Source organism: Pipra filicauda, unplaced genomic scaffold (assembly GCF_003945595.2).
Source record: "Pipra filicauda isolate LSUMZ 115617 unplaced genomic scaffold, ASM394559v2 scaffold19_size4547281_pilon, whole genome shotgun sequence".
In the NCBI taxonomy this organism is placed as follows: domain Eukaryota; kingdom Metazoa; phylum Chordata; class Aves; order Passeriformes; family Pipridae; genus Pipra; species Pipra filicauda.
In genome coordinates, this window is record NW_024104309.1 from 3,634,107 (window position 1) to 3,647,520 (window position 13,414).

Genomic DNA, 13,414 nt, shown 5'->3' on the forward strand with positions numbered 1-13,414 from the left:
CTTTCCCAGTTTTCTGGTATCTTTTATTTTTAGGTGACCCATCCAACACCAAGGGGGGAAAGTAAACAGCTTTATCACATACTTTCAAAGTTTCCCTTCAAGCTAACTTGGGGAAAGGGAAAGATCACTGCCTTTTCCACCAGTTCCTTAAAATCCTGCTATTTTGCAGTGAGGCTGCAGACAAGTTGTGTATCTGTTAGCATACTTGCACTGACACATTTCCAAAACTTTTTGGGTGTTTTGGGGAGCTGTAATAATGCTGAAATAAATAACTATATTATGCAGAAACTGCTCCCCCCTCCTCCGTCCCCGCTTCCAGCCCAATTCTGTTTGATCAGTCCTGGCTGCTTTTATTTCCACTTGAACTTTGCTAATACCTCACCGCTGAGATTGAAGCAGTGCAATTTTCCGGAGCAACGTGTTTACCAAGACAGTTTGAAAGTTGGTCTGTTTATGAGTCATTAACCTTTTCTCTTCATACACCATTTTGAAAAGACACATTGGAGTCTAATAGGGACGTGCACACCTCGCGCACGAGCAGCGGTGCTTCTCGTTTACTTCAGCCACAGACCCTGACTTTGCACCAAAAAACATCATCTTTTTTTCCCCCCCTCCTTCTAAAGTGGTTTTGTGGGTTTTTTTAAATTTTTTTTGGATGTTGTTTTTACCTCCCCTTTCAGGTTCACATTGTAGAGAAATCAGCTTTAGCGCAGGTTAAAGCAACTCTCTCTTGGACAGTATCCAGTGTTAAGCCAAAAAAGTCTCGAGCACATGAGATCAAGCAGGACAAAGCGCTGCTTAAAGCAGAAAAGTTAAAATATTTCAGGATGTACCAAGACGTGTTTGGAAAGTGGGAAGGCTGGAAGCGCTACCCTGGCTCGCTCTGGGGCTGTCGAGCCTCTCTGCTCTGTGTACCTTTGCAGATAAACTTCCACTTGACAAAAGGCCTTTTTTCCTTGACTCTCCCTGAGTGGGGAAAGAGAAGGACAGGAGGGATCAAGAGGGAGGGTTTATTATTTTTAATAGCTTGTAGGGACCTGTAGTTTTTATATTTTTCTTCTCTTCCCCCCTCTGCCCCCCCCCCCCGTGAGAGCTGTTTCTGGTGGGTGAGAGCAGCTCCATGTGCTGGGATTGTGCCTCCTCTCACTTTTTGAATCTGCCGACTGCAAACTCGCAGCATTCTTTTTTTTTTTTTTTAACTTTATTGAAATTTGAAACTATCATCTTTTCCCATAGAGGAGGGAGAAAAAAAAAAAAAGGAATGTGCCAATCATTGGGGTGATTTATTTTATTTTACCTGCTTTTATTTTATTAATCCTAAATAGTACTTTGATTACTGCCGCTTTGCTCTAATGAAATATATTGTGCTGTTTGGGAAGTTTTTAACAATATGTGTTTAAAATAAAAATAAATGCAATGGTATTACCTATAGATTTAAGTATTTATAATTCTGGGACCACTTGGAATAAGTGCAATGAAAGCTTTTGGGAAGTCAACAGAAGGTCTTGAATTATGACGGGATTTTGCTGGTAGATATTTTTACTATTGATTTCTCAATTTTTCATAATTTCTGAAAAGAAAATGTAAATTAAAATAAAGTGTTGAAAGGAAGTAAAATGTCTCTTTTTATAACAATATTTACGCAACCTGCGATGATTTGGGTAGGAAACGTACTCCATGGGATAATTAAGAAAAAAAAAAAGTTAATCTGAAAAATCCCCGATGTTTTCTTGCAGGAGTAGGCAGCGGGTGGCTTTTCCCATGCTGGGGAAACTTTGCACAAATTACTTTATTTTTCACTCCTGGAGGGCCCAATCCTGAGAAAAGGAGGAACTGGAAGCAGGGACGTCCCCAGCCCACAGTGCTGGATCAGGCCCCACAGGCTGGATACGTTTTTATGTGCAACCTGGAGTTCGGTCATTCATTTATTCCAAGAAAAAACAAGAAACGTGGCCCCAGTATATTATAATATGTTTTGATCTCTTAGGCTGATTTATGTAGTACTTTCTGAGAATATATATATATATATAATTTTTTTTTTTTTAAACAAAATCAAGGGGTCTTTCTTGCTTTTTTTTATCGTCAGCATAATTTTAATCAGGATTATTTTTGTGCCAAGGGACAGGGGTGATCTTTAACTCCTCGTTACACAAAGCAAGCAGTGTCTCCGGATGGCCAAACTAACTTTCCAAGTAGGGCATTTCTTTTTAAATATCTAAAAATATCTGACACAATTAATAATTCTTCACATATTTGCGCAAATTGTGCTACAGTTTTCTGTTACTACAGTTTTCAATTTTTCCTATTGTTTTTTATTTTAATTTATAGAAAGGCTCAGAGTTTGACTTTCCCTTATATGCCCAAATGTCAAGTTTTTGTTTTTTTCTTTTTGACATATATAAATATACAAAAATATACACAAAACTAAAAAAAAAAATAAAAAAATTGCAAGACTTGCTTTTTTTAGAATTTTAGTGTTATTGTTGCACCCGCGGGATAAATCGACTGCGGTACTTTCTACTCCCTTTACCGTTTCAGGAACCAGAGTGAAAACCACTGTTCATTGTAATTGTATATACAGCTATAGCGGCATTTTACTATACTGCCGGCTGCTATTTCCAAATATATCTTAGGGAAAGTTTTACTATACTTTAGACTTCCCCATACAAACATTGATTGGCATCCAAATGTTTAGGATTTGCCAAATTGGCGGGCAAATGCTGGCTACACCGCAAGCAGCGGGGTCAGGGAGAGAGCAAAGGGAGATACGCGCTCCGCAAGTGGACTTAGAGCCGTGTTTTTAGCTTTTAACTCATTCTAACTTTTTTATTTTTTTAGAAATTTGGGGACTGGGAAAAGCGGGCCCCAGCGTTGCTCCATCTCCATCTGGGCACTTGGTTGAAGTTGGATGCTGTTTTTGGGGGCGGGAGCGGAGGATTTGGGTCGGTACAAGGGGAAGCGGGGATGCGGCAGTGGAGGGTTCGGGGTCTGTCAGTGAGGGTTATGAGTCCCACAGCCCTTAAAGCCCTTTATAAGCACCCTTCTAATTCTAACCATCCCACGAAAACCCCATTTCTGGAGGCTCTTTCTTGATGGTTTCGGTGACATCGACCCTTCTCTGTAACTTTTTTCAGGATGAATTTCATCCCTTCATCGAAGCACTTCTGCCTCACGTCCGAGCGTTTGCGTACACGTGGTTCAACCTGCAAGCCCGAAAAAGAAAATACTTCAAAAAACATGAAAAACGCATGTCAAAAGAGGAAGAGAGAGCCGTGAAGGACGAACTGCTAAGTGAAAAACCCGAGGTAAAGCAAAAATGGGCATCCAGACTTCTGGCAAAGCTCCGGAAAGATATCAGGCCTGAATTTCGGGAGGATTTTGTTCTCACAGTCACAGGAAAAAAGCCTCCGTGTTGCGTTCTTTCCAATCCAGACCAGAAGGGCAAGATGAGAAGAATTGACTGCCTTCGCCAGGCAGATAAGGTCTGGAGGTTGGACCTTGTTATGGTGATTTTATTTAAAGGTATTCCGCTCGAAAGTACTGATGGCGAGCGCCTTGTAAAGTCCCCACAGTGCTCTAACCCCGGGCTGTGCGTACAGCCCCACCATATAGGAGTTTCTGTTAAGGAACTCGATTTATATTTGGCATACTTTGTGCACGCAGCAGGTAAGTGCCTTTCTATACCACCTTCTCCAATTTTTCGGTTATCTCTGTGCCGGGTGCTGTGCCCCGGTGGCGGCTGCATGGGCCGGGGAGGGAGCAGGGGTTGGTGGTTTTTGCTCTCCCGGGGTGGTGAGGAGGGTGCCAAAACTTCCCCCCTCCCTTTTATTTTTTTTTCCATGGGTTTTTAAGGTGCAGCCACATAAAAGTGGCTCTTGTTTTCCCATGGTTAACAGCATTTCGGGCATCCTTCACAGGTGTTATCCTAAATGTTGTCCTAGAAGGGCTCACAGCCAGACATGGCTTCCTTTATCCTGATTTTGGGGGAAAACAGATTTTATTTGATTTTTTTAAAATAAAATTTGTATATGTTATGCATAAAGTAGTGCAAGAGGGCTAGAGATGCTTGAGGCCTGTGAGTCAGGAGTACCAGGTATCCTCACCCCATGGGGATGAGATGAGGAGCATAAATTCCACAGGACTGGGCTTGGAGGGAAAGGAGAAGACAGTCCCTTGATAGCAAACCTAGTCATCAGGTTACAGCAAGCATGAAACAAATATCTGCATAATCCTAGGGGGAAAAGAAGACACTTAAACCCCCCCGAAATATCACGGTTTATATACCTAGAAGCTAAGGAGGTCTTGAAAATAATTCCTGATTTGATAATATTGTGCTTACTGGGGGGAGGACTGAGATGTTTTTGTGTGTGATGAAAATCTTGGGATCCCTGACTCCAACACAAAGTACACTCTGCCCGCGGCGTGACGCGGTGTGCCCAAAGGATGTGTAGTATGTTGACTGGATAAATAATATTGTAGTTCTCCTGAGTGATTATAGTGCAGAAATATGTGTGTGCGTGAAGTGCAAGGCCCTGAGTTTCATGTACGGGATGCTTAGGCCACCCTGCATATCCTGACTTGTGAGTTGAGGGGCTGGACAGGCTGGAAAAAAAGAGGAGCAGAGAGGAGAGGAATTGTATTAGTAGAAACCACTTCTACGTAAATATTTACCGGTAAGGAAACTGAGTGAATTACAGCCCTGGGAGCTTTGCACGTCCCATGCCAACTTCTTTCGGAGGGTCTTGCAGAAAGTTTTGGCTCCCCCAAAGTTCTTCCGTGCTGAGTCCCTGCCGTGGTTGTTGCGATAGGCGGTGTCACCGCTGGGATTTTATAGATATGATCCCTGTTCGGAAATAACTTTCGAGTGTCCTCGTGGTATTTCCTTCAGATAAGCTGCAACATTTGCTTTACACTTCAGTGTGAGGTGGTAAATCCTATTGCTCGTTTATGACAAAGGGGAAGTAGACAAATATTGGGGAAAATTATTTATTTACTCTGCAATTTATTATGGCCACAGTGAAGGAAGGATTATGGATTAATGGCTAACTGAAGGGAGGTTGGGACTGGGGCATTTCAGGTCACTTCCCGTTCCATCACCAACCTTGAGGAGACTATGGACTTGCACCCCTTTTGTCTACCTTAGTTTCCTCCTCTGCATGTCGAAGTGGGATGATGCATTTAAAGTGCTTTGATATCCACAGCTAAAACTGCTATTTACACTCCACGACACACAGGTTTTTATTATTTAGATTTATATATAGCATGGTGCTGGTAAATACTGGTCTGTATTGTGTTTCCCAAGCAGCCCTCCATGGAGCGCACAAGTTGTTCGTAGAAACCAATGGTCTTGGCTTAGCCTGCCTGTAGGGTCGTAAAAATGTAGGATGGGGAGAAAAGAACCAAACCCAGGGGTGGAGGTATTTCAGGGAGCTTGAAAGGATCCTCTCCCTGTTATAACGGTCGGGCAATAGACGTTATAAAAGTTCAATATTGTGATTAGGGATATCCCATCTTATCAGCACGCTGGTGGCAAACAGTAGCCTTGATAGCGAACTCTTATTTATTTCTGCCTTCATTGTCAACAGGCAGCAATCGCACTAATTGTCCTTTGGACTACGTTTGCCACAGAACCTTAGCACGAAGCCTCGGCTTGGCTTTTTGGGGTTAGATTTGTGGATTTGTGTGAGCAGTAATGCGCTTGTGCGAAGCGCACCACTTCGTGTTTTTGGCCGTTGTTTGCTGATTGCACGCATCGCATTGTGCTCTTAATGCTGTAGCGTGTGCTGGCGTATTCCTGCTAAACCTCAGCGGGGAGGGGGACAAAATGATTTTTGGGAGGTAGCACAGCGCGGTCGCCATCCATATCGCTTCACAGAGGTGTACCAAAAGCCTTGCGTACAGGCTACCTCTTTTTTCCCCCCCCTTTTTTAATTTTTTTCCCCCCTCCGATGTATCCCAGCAGTCTTTGTTACACCTGAACATTGGCCAAGTAGACAGCCATTGGTTCCCGCAGACCCGCAGTAATGGCAGCTTGTGCCGGGTGCGCAACAGGAAAATTACAAAAGAAAAAAAATATTAAGGGTCCTTTGTCTCCAACTCCATCAGACCTCGCTCCCTAAATGTATGGACTGCATATTTATAAGGAGGAAGTCACCAGTGCAAATATTAGGTAGGCTGGTCAACTTACATATAGCGGATTTGACAAGCATCTGCTATAGTACAGAAGATTTGTAAACACTAAACAATGTTTTTACCTCCTTAAAAGTTTTGAGAAGTTGCCAGTACTGGCAGGAGGCACAGACTCCGAAACGTGCTTGAAGATACGTGCCAAAACCATTGTGACCTTTTCACCCATAGTGCTCGCTTCTCTTTTTCTTGTTGGTTTTTTCCCCCCCACACACTTTTCGTCTTCTTTTTTGGGCGAGGAGTATTCTTTTCCAAGATGCCCTTATTCAAGATGACTTCGGCAGCAAGATGTCCCTTTCCTTCTAAACATGTAGGATAATTATTGCTTTGAATCCACGCTTTTTCTTCAGTAGGCACTATCATCTGTAAGGGAACACATGTGCACAGATTTAAATAGTGCTTCTTACAAAGCTACTGAAATCAATTATTCTCTTTAAGAACTGGCTAGAAAGAGAAAACAAAAATATGCAAATAGGCAAACTACATGTCATTTTCATTAAAAGGAAAAAAAGAGAAATTTATTAAAAAAAAAAAAAGGAAGATCGGTGTTTTGTGAATTAGAGGTTGACCAAAAAATGTATTGAAATCTAGAGTATTACTCTCACATTGCAGTTTCTAATCTGCTTAACTAGAAGCAGGCAGCATTTTCATACCCTGAACTTGGATTCGCTTTTTAGTTTTCACTTATTCTGTGCTTGTATCAAATGACAAGTTGGAAACCATTGTGGCAAACCGTTTTCTTTGTGGGAGTCGAACAGTAAAGCTAATTTATGACCGGCCCTTTACCAGATGATCTGTATCAGAATCTACAATATACTAGGCACGTGGCAAGGTCACAATTTAAGTTGTTAAGGTCACAACCTTAGCCACCAGGCATTTGACCTTTTAGATAAAGTTAACCTTTGTTCATTAGTAGGCACTCAACCGAGAACTTTCTGGAGTTTTTTACTGCTTTGGAGTTCCTTCTGCTAATGTGATCAGATTGGAGAATAGATTCACAATAGAAGTAGTTAAATTTTGTGAGAGGTCACAGTTTTTAGAACCTTCTCTAGTAGCCAAAGCTGGATGGCGGGCCAGGAGGCGATGCTGCAATGCCTGGTTTATTTTTTTGGCCGGCCATCGTTACGCGCTTCGGGCGAGAATTAAGCTCACGAGGTATTTGTGGCAGAGAAAATCTTTTAGTCTTTCAGAAGGACATTCGAAAATCCCAAATTTAAGAAAAATCTGGGGCTAGGGCTTTATTTACATGAGCTCATTTTTCCGTTCATGTTTAGACTAGAAGCCAGCGAAGATGCAAGAACTCAGCCTTATTTCTGTGATTGAAAATTTATTTAACCTCTAAATATGCTCTGTGGCTAATTGGTGGGCAGTGGTATAGAGCACATGGCCTTGAACTCTAGGCAGACCCATTTTATGTTCCCATCAGCAGATTTAAAATATTTCTACTTGGACCACCACAAAGAGGCATTGATGGGGAATAATGCAAAGATGGGTTAAGGCAGAAAGCGCCTGCAGATAGCCCATGAACCCGTGGAGATACTGGGGGGTCCAAAAGGTATCTGAGGCTTTGCGCTGTAATCTTTTAGTACAATTGGTATTGATTGTTGCTGCATTAATCCTGTTAATAGCCGCAGCCGGCCCGGCGTGTCGCAGGGATGGCAGAGGTGTCCTGACAATACCGTACGTCACCGAAAGAGCTGTCGCAGCGCCTTGAACTCCCGATCGCTGCTCTGCAAAAGTGGAGTGTTCCATGGTGGAAACTATTACTGGCTCATACAGAAACACACACCATATTGTTTACTTAATTATGCTGTAGTGAAGGCTCATTTTTAATTATTTAGCTGACTTTCTTGTTTTGCTCTGATACCACATTTATTATTTAATTTAAAATCAAAAGGGCTTGCGCTACTGTTAGTTTTTGATACGTTTTACTTTTGTTTTGGCTATGTTATTGTCATTCCATCGTATGGGTAATCCAGATAGCCGTGATATGCAGATTGGCCAGATGGTCATGTTAACAGATTGAGAACCTACTTCCCACTGCTAAAGAGCAGGTGTAAGATCAGTGGGCTTTTTTTTTTCCCCTCTCCTTTCCTCCCAAGTTTCAACCAAAATGCTCATAATGGTAGTTAAAAAGGGGCACATTTCAGATGGTGTTTATTCTGTGGAGATAATACGTAATGTACATGTCATTTTTACGCGTATCTGAAGAGTTTTAAAGCATCCGTGACATTCCCTCCATCTATAATGCTTTGGAAAACCTACTTCCAGCCTGTGGCTGTTCCAGTGTATATCCAAAATAGTCCTTAAAGTTTTGTTCTACAGACAGAGTGCAGTTACTCTTACCAAAAGACCATTCAGCCAGCTTTGCAGAAGGTATCTCACACATGTTCCCTGCACAGGGCTCCTTGAGCACGCCCAGGGCAACCTGAGCAGATCAATGTTCAGCGGAGATTTTAATGTTTGGGGAGTCAGAGTTGTTTTTCTACTCCATTATTTTTTGCCACAGTGAGACATCTGTAGTTTTAAAGAAAAAAAAAAAGTAAAACCAAGACATCTTGCAGTATTTCTGCCCTCAAGGAGTAACAGGAGAAGGCAGATTTTGTGTTGCTTTAGCATTATAAACAGTACCCCTAAAAAGTCAGTGGTGGGAGCCTGGGTCTCTATCTCAGTTGGGAGAGGTAAGGAGAGGACAGTTACAGCAGATCAACATCCCAAATTTCACTCACCCACCTATCGCGGACAAGCGAGACACAGCGACCTACACACCCCGCATGGCACGGAGAGATATCTCCATGTATGGATGCTCTCCTCTTTGGGGAGTGGGACCGGCTGCTTGCTGCAGCCACAAGCAGGGTGGTAGCTGACAGAAGAAGGATTTAGGTGGGACAACTGCTCTCCCTGTGCAGTTGTAACTGAGCCGATAAGTATCCGTGATAATTCAGATACTAACTGGTGCGGCACTTGGGACAGTCTGCTCTATCATGAACCCCTGGCAGGAGTTCAGTCATGTGGTTTAGCTTTTCCCTTTCTCCAACAACAACAACAGCAACAACAAATAAACACGGGATAAAGGCATATTTTGTATGCTCAGGATGTTTTCCAGGTGATGGGTTTGGCCGGTATAAGGGTGTGTTATTTCCATACCTCCCTGTTTCGAGGTGCAGAAGCAGGAGAAGCCTGTGAGTGGTAAGAAAGTCGCCCAACACTGCTGGCTTTTCTACAAGTGACTGCACTTTTATATTTCCCTTCTTTTCCACCCAATGATGAATAGCATTAATTTAGATCTATTTAAGGCGAGTGTGGGAGAAACCACAATCTTTGTTGTGGTCACTGCTGTACACAGCGGGGCTGAATGTTTCTCTTGGTTGAGGCCTCAAAGCTGAATCTGGAGAACCCAAAACATCGTGTCAGCTTTTCAAACCCTTCAAAGAGACAGTGGAATCCTAATTGTTCATAAAACCCAGTATTTATTATTGCAATTATGTATTTTCTCCCCATTCGGATGTAAAGTACAGGGCATCCCTCGCTTTCCGTGCCTTGAGCTTCTTCACAGCTTCTCCTCCTCCTCCCCCTGATGCTTCTGGCTCAGACAGTGGCGAGGTTTTTACAACCAGCAAACAAACCCCATCCTGCTGCTCCAAAAACCCTCAACCCCTCCCAAAAAGCCTGTGCTTTGCAACACATGTCCCAGAGTGGGACCCTCTGGGTGTTGGGGACTGTCCCCAGCGGAATGGCTTTGGGGCATCCTCATTGGGAGCCATGGATCTGGCTCTGCCCAGCTCCCTTCCGCACAGACAAGGGCTGGAGCTGATGATTAAATTACAGGCTGTAAATTCAGGGGAAATTATTTTAGCCTCCTAACAGCAGCTGACCTGGAGGTTTCCTTATGCCAGTGAGGGCTTTTGGTAGATAAGGGTTGTCGGCGGACTAAAAATCATTTTAATCATTTTGGTTTTCCCATTCATGTGGTACGACCACATCTCTAGTGTTGTTAATTATTGCTGATATTATGGGAGCCACCAAAAACCCTGGCTGGGATCAGCACATGGGTCATGGTGCCTCGGATGTGTGGGGCAGTTTTATCCTAGCAAGGCATTGCAGTGTTTTATCCCCAGTTGCAAGGGCAGTGCCTGGGCAATCCCCTCATCACAGTGTAATTAATTTTAAAGAGAAAGCAGTGTTATTTATATATTTTTTTTAAATGTTTCTAGCTACCATCATCCCATGTCCCCACCCCAGGGGTGGCTGTGGCACTTGAGCTCAGCCTGATGTGTAGCACCATCATGGCTCGGCACACAGGAGGAGGATGTGGCCCTGTAGAGTGTGGATTTGGGCTGAATTTGAGCCGCTGCCTGTAAAATACGCGAGGGCCTCCATTTTGTGTGCCAGGCTCTCATGTCTGAGTCAAAATGGAGAGCGGCGCGGTTGAGTTTGGCCTAGAGCGAAGCGGGTAGGCTTGTGTTGCCCACGGTCCCTGTGCCATGCAGTGCACCCAGACCCACAGTGAGGCCCAGGAGGGGTGTCCTGAGCTTATACATCCATCAGCTCCTCCTAAGTGGGTCTCGGTCTCTTCTCCAGGTCTTTAATATCCACCTTGCCAGTCCGAGTGCTCTCCCGGTGTCGTGGCCCAGCCGGCACGTTGGCTCTGGGGCCGGCGTGAAGGGCTCCGGGGAGCTGTTCCTCCTTCCCGCGGGCTTTGGTGCACATCAGTGCCATTAGATCAGCAAGATAAAATCAAGACGGGTTTAATGACATGCTCTTCTGAAAGTTTCCTGGATTTCATTGTTCGTAACTTGGACCTGAGTCGGGTTATTTACACATGAGGATTAAAAAGCTGCAAACAACTGTGTGATTTTTAGGGGCTGAAAGCAATTAGCATATGTGGGTAGGAGGATACACAGCATGTCTGCGTTCCTTTAAAATATAAATCACAGTTATTTAATTATGCTTGGAGAGGGCAGATTTAAGGATATACTGCAAAATGCATTACCTATTATACCAACATGATAATCTTATTAACCTTGCTTTCTACTTTTTAATTTTATTGTGCACCCTGTACAACTCTTATGATATCAAAAATAATTACTTGGAGAATACATGATGTCAGAGGTCTGATATGACATTTATCTTCACAAGTGAGGAGAAGGCTCTCTCGTGCATTGCATTGCAGCATGGGAGGCATCCAGCAGGTCCACACCAGGGGAAGGAAGTGGGGATGGGTGTCGTCAGATGCTCTTTAATGCATAGAAGTGTGTGTTTGCGGATTCGCGTTGTATCTGAGGGATGGCTTCATGAAACTTGATGCAATTCAGCATCCTCAGACCTCCCAAAATATATTTTCTTACATGTGCCATACAACTCCTGTAGGTGAACCAGTATTTCAGGGTGGCTCCATGCATCCAGCCCCCAATTCCAGTTGGATCTCCTGTTAAACCCTGCGTTCTCCATCCCATCCCTCACTCTTTTTTTTTAATCCATCTCTCCTAATGTTTGAGATGTGTTGATATTTCCCCCTTTATTTTGGGAGGGAATGGGTGAGGGTGAGGGGAAACAAACGCCATAATAATATCCTTTTCCAGAAGAATATAGTTTAATTTTGTGTGTGCGTGCAGCAGCTGCCATTGGCAAGCTGTCGTCTTTGTTGCCATGGGCTTTTTTTTTTTGGCATGCGTGCCAGAACATGATTGGATGTTTCAGCATGTTCATGTTTTGGGGTGAGATATATCTGTAGTGAAGCACAAAATTATCATGGGGTTGGTGGGTGTCCAGAGTAGGGTTATTTCCCTAGGTAAGCCCGGTGTGCTGGAGAGGGTCATGTGAATGTGGTACCTGGTGGTTGTTTGGTCGATGAGGGAAAACTCGCTGGTGCCCTGGATTTTTTGATGATGTAAAAAGGTGGTTTAAAGCATCACAGAAGGGTGTATCACTACGGTCTCCTCCGGCAGGACACTCTTGGGATGCAGTGGGAAGGCCTTGGTGTTACCTGGGGGGACTGATTGGTGGGTTTCTCCTGCCTATCTCACTTACCTGGTGCACGGGAAGGTTGTGTCCATCCCTGACTCTCGCTGACACTGTGGGGAGCTGAATGTTGGCACCAGAGAGTTTGTGCTGCCTGAGCCCTGGTGATACAGAGGTGCCTACAGGAATGGAACACACCATCCACAGGCATTAAACCAGCGCAGCAGCACCCGTGAGAGCTGCAGGTGACAGCACGCCCTCTGGACCTGCCGCCATGGCTCTGATCCCTAGTCACAGAGGTGTAGCCCATGTTGTTCCTCCTCCTTGTTTTCATCCATTTATCACATCCATAAGATGCCCATAACATCAATATCTAAACAAAGTCTAAACCTGCTCTGCACCATCCTTTCCTGCTCATCCCAGAGTCTGTCATAGCATGTTCAGTACGATTGGATTCAGTGATCTTAAAGGTCTTTTCCAACCTAAATGATTCCATGATTCTAAGCAGCACATGATGGGAGAGGAGTGCTCTGGGACCCCCCCACGTGGGATCATTTCTAGGTACAAAATGCATTAACAAACTCATGAGGAATATTTCATAGCGAGGCATCTCCATACACCTCAGATTAGTCCTAAACCAGAACCCCTGGCAAGGGGAAAGTTTCTGGGGCAAGTGCAGGCTCTGTGCACTGTCTGCCAAAGGCTTCCGGAGAAACAAGAGATGAAGAACTAAATGCGAAGTGTTGGGACAACCTCATTCATGTTGTGTTTTTCCACATCTGCCAATTTAGTCTGGTGTGTGAGGGACAGATAATGAGCTTTGTAATAAACATGGCACCTGGTTAAATCACCATTTTGGTGTTTAAAATACCCCTAATGCACTAAAAGAACAGGGCAGGGATGCACCTCTGTAAAGGTATCAAAAGGCAGGTTAGATAGCTACTATGTTTATTTTCAAGATGAACACTTACGGGAGATTTTAAAGCAGAAATACATTGTTAATTGGATTTCATCCTAGGGTTATTGGCTTGAAATTTGTTGATCTTTTTACCTAATAAGGCTTTAATTTGATATGGAAAAAAATGGCTAAATCCCTGAGTGATGCTGGAAACTTAGGGTAAAATTTAAAATTTAATTCAGGTTGGGTGGTTGGTTTTTCTTTTAAAATTTTTGGGAGTTGTGTTTTTTTTGTTTTGTTTTGTTTTGTGGTTTTTTTTCATTTGTTTGTTTTTTGTTTTGGTTTTGGTTTTTTGTTTTTTTTTATTTT

The 13,414-nt window shown here is 43.5% G+C and overlaps 1 protein-coding gene across 9 annotated transcripts in view; it reads left to right on the forward strand.

Annotated features, from left to right (window-relative positions):
• NFIA (nuclear factor I A) overlaps positions 1 to 13,414 on the forward strand; it is a 406,215-nt gene that overhangs the window by 163,188 nt on the left and 229,613 nt on the right. For all 9 annotated transcript variants that reach the window (XM_039380564.1, XM_027748733.2, XM_027748734.2 and 6 more), the window contains one exon: positions 3,135 to 3,666. In XM_039380564.1, coding sequence (XP_039236498.1) covers positions 3,135 to 3,666 — 532 coding nt within the window. The remainder of the gene's footprint in view (positions 1 to 3,134; positions 3,667 to 13,414) is intronic.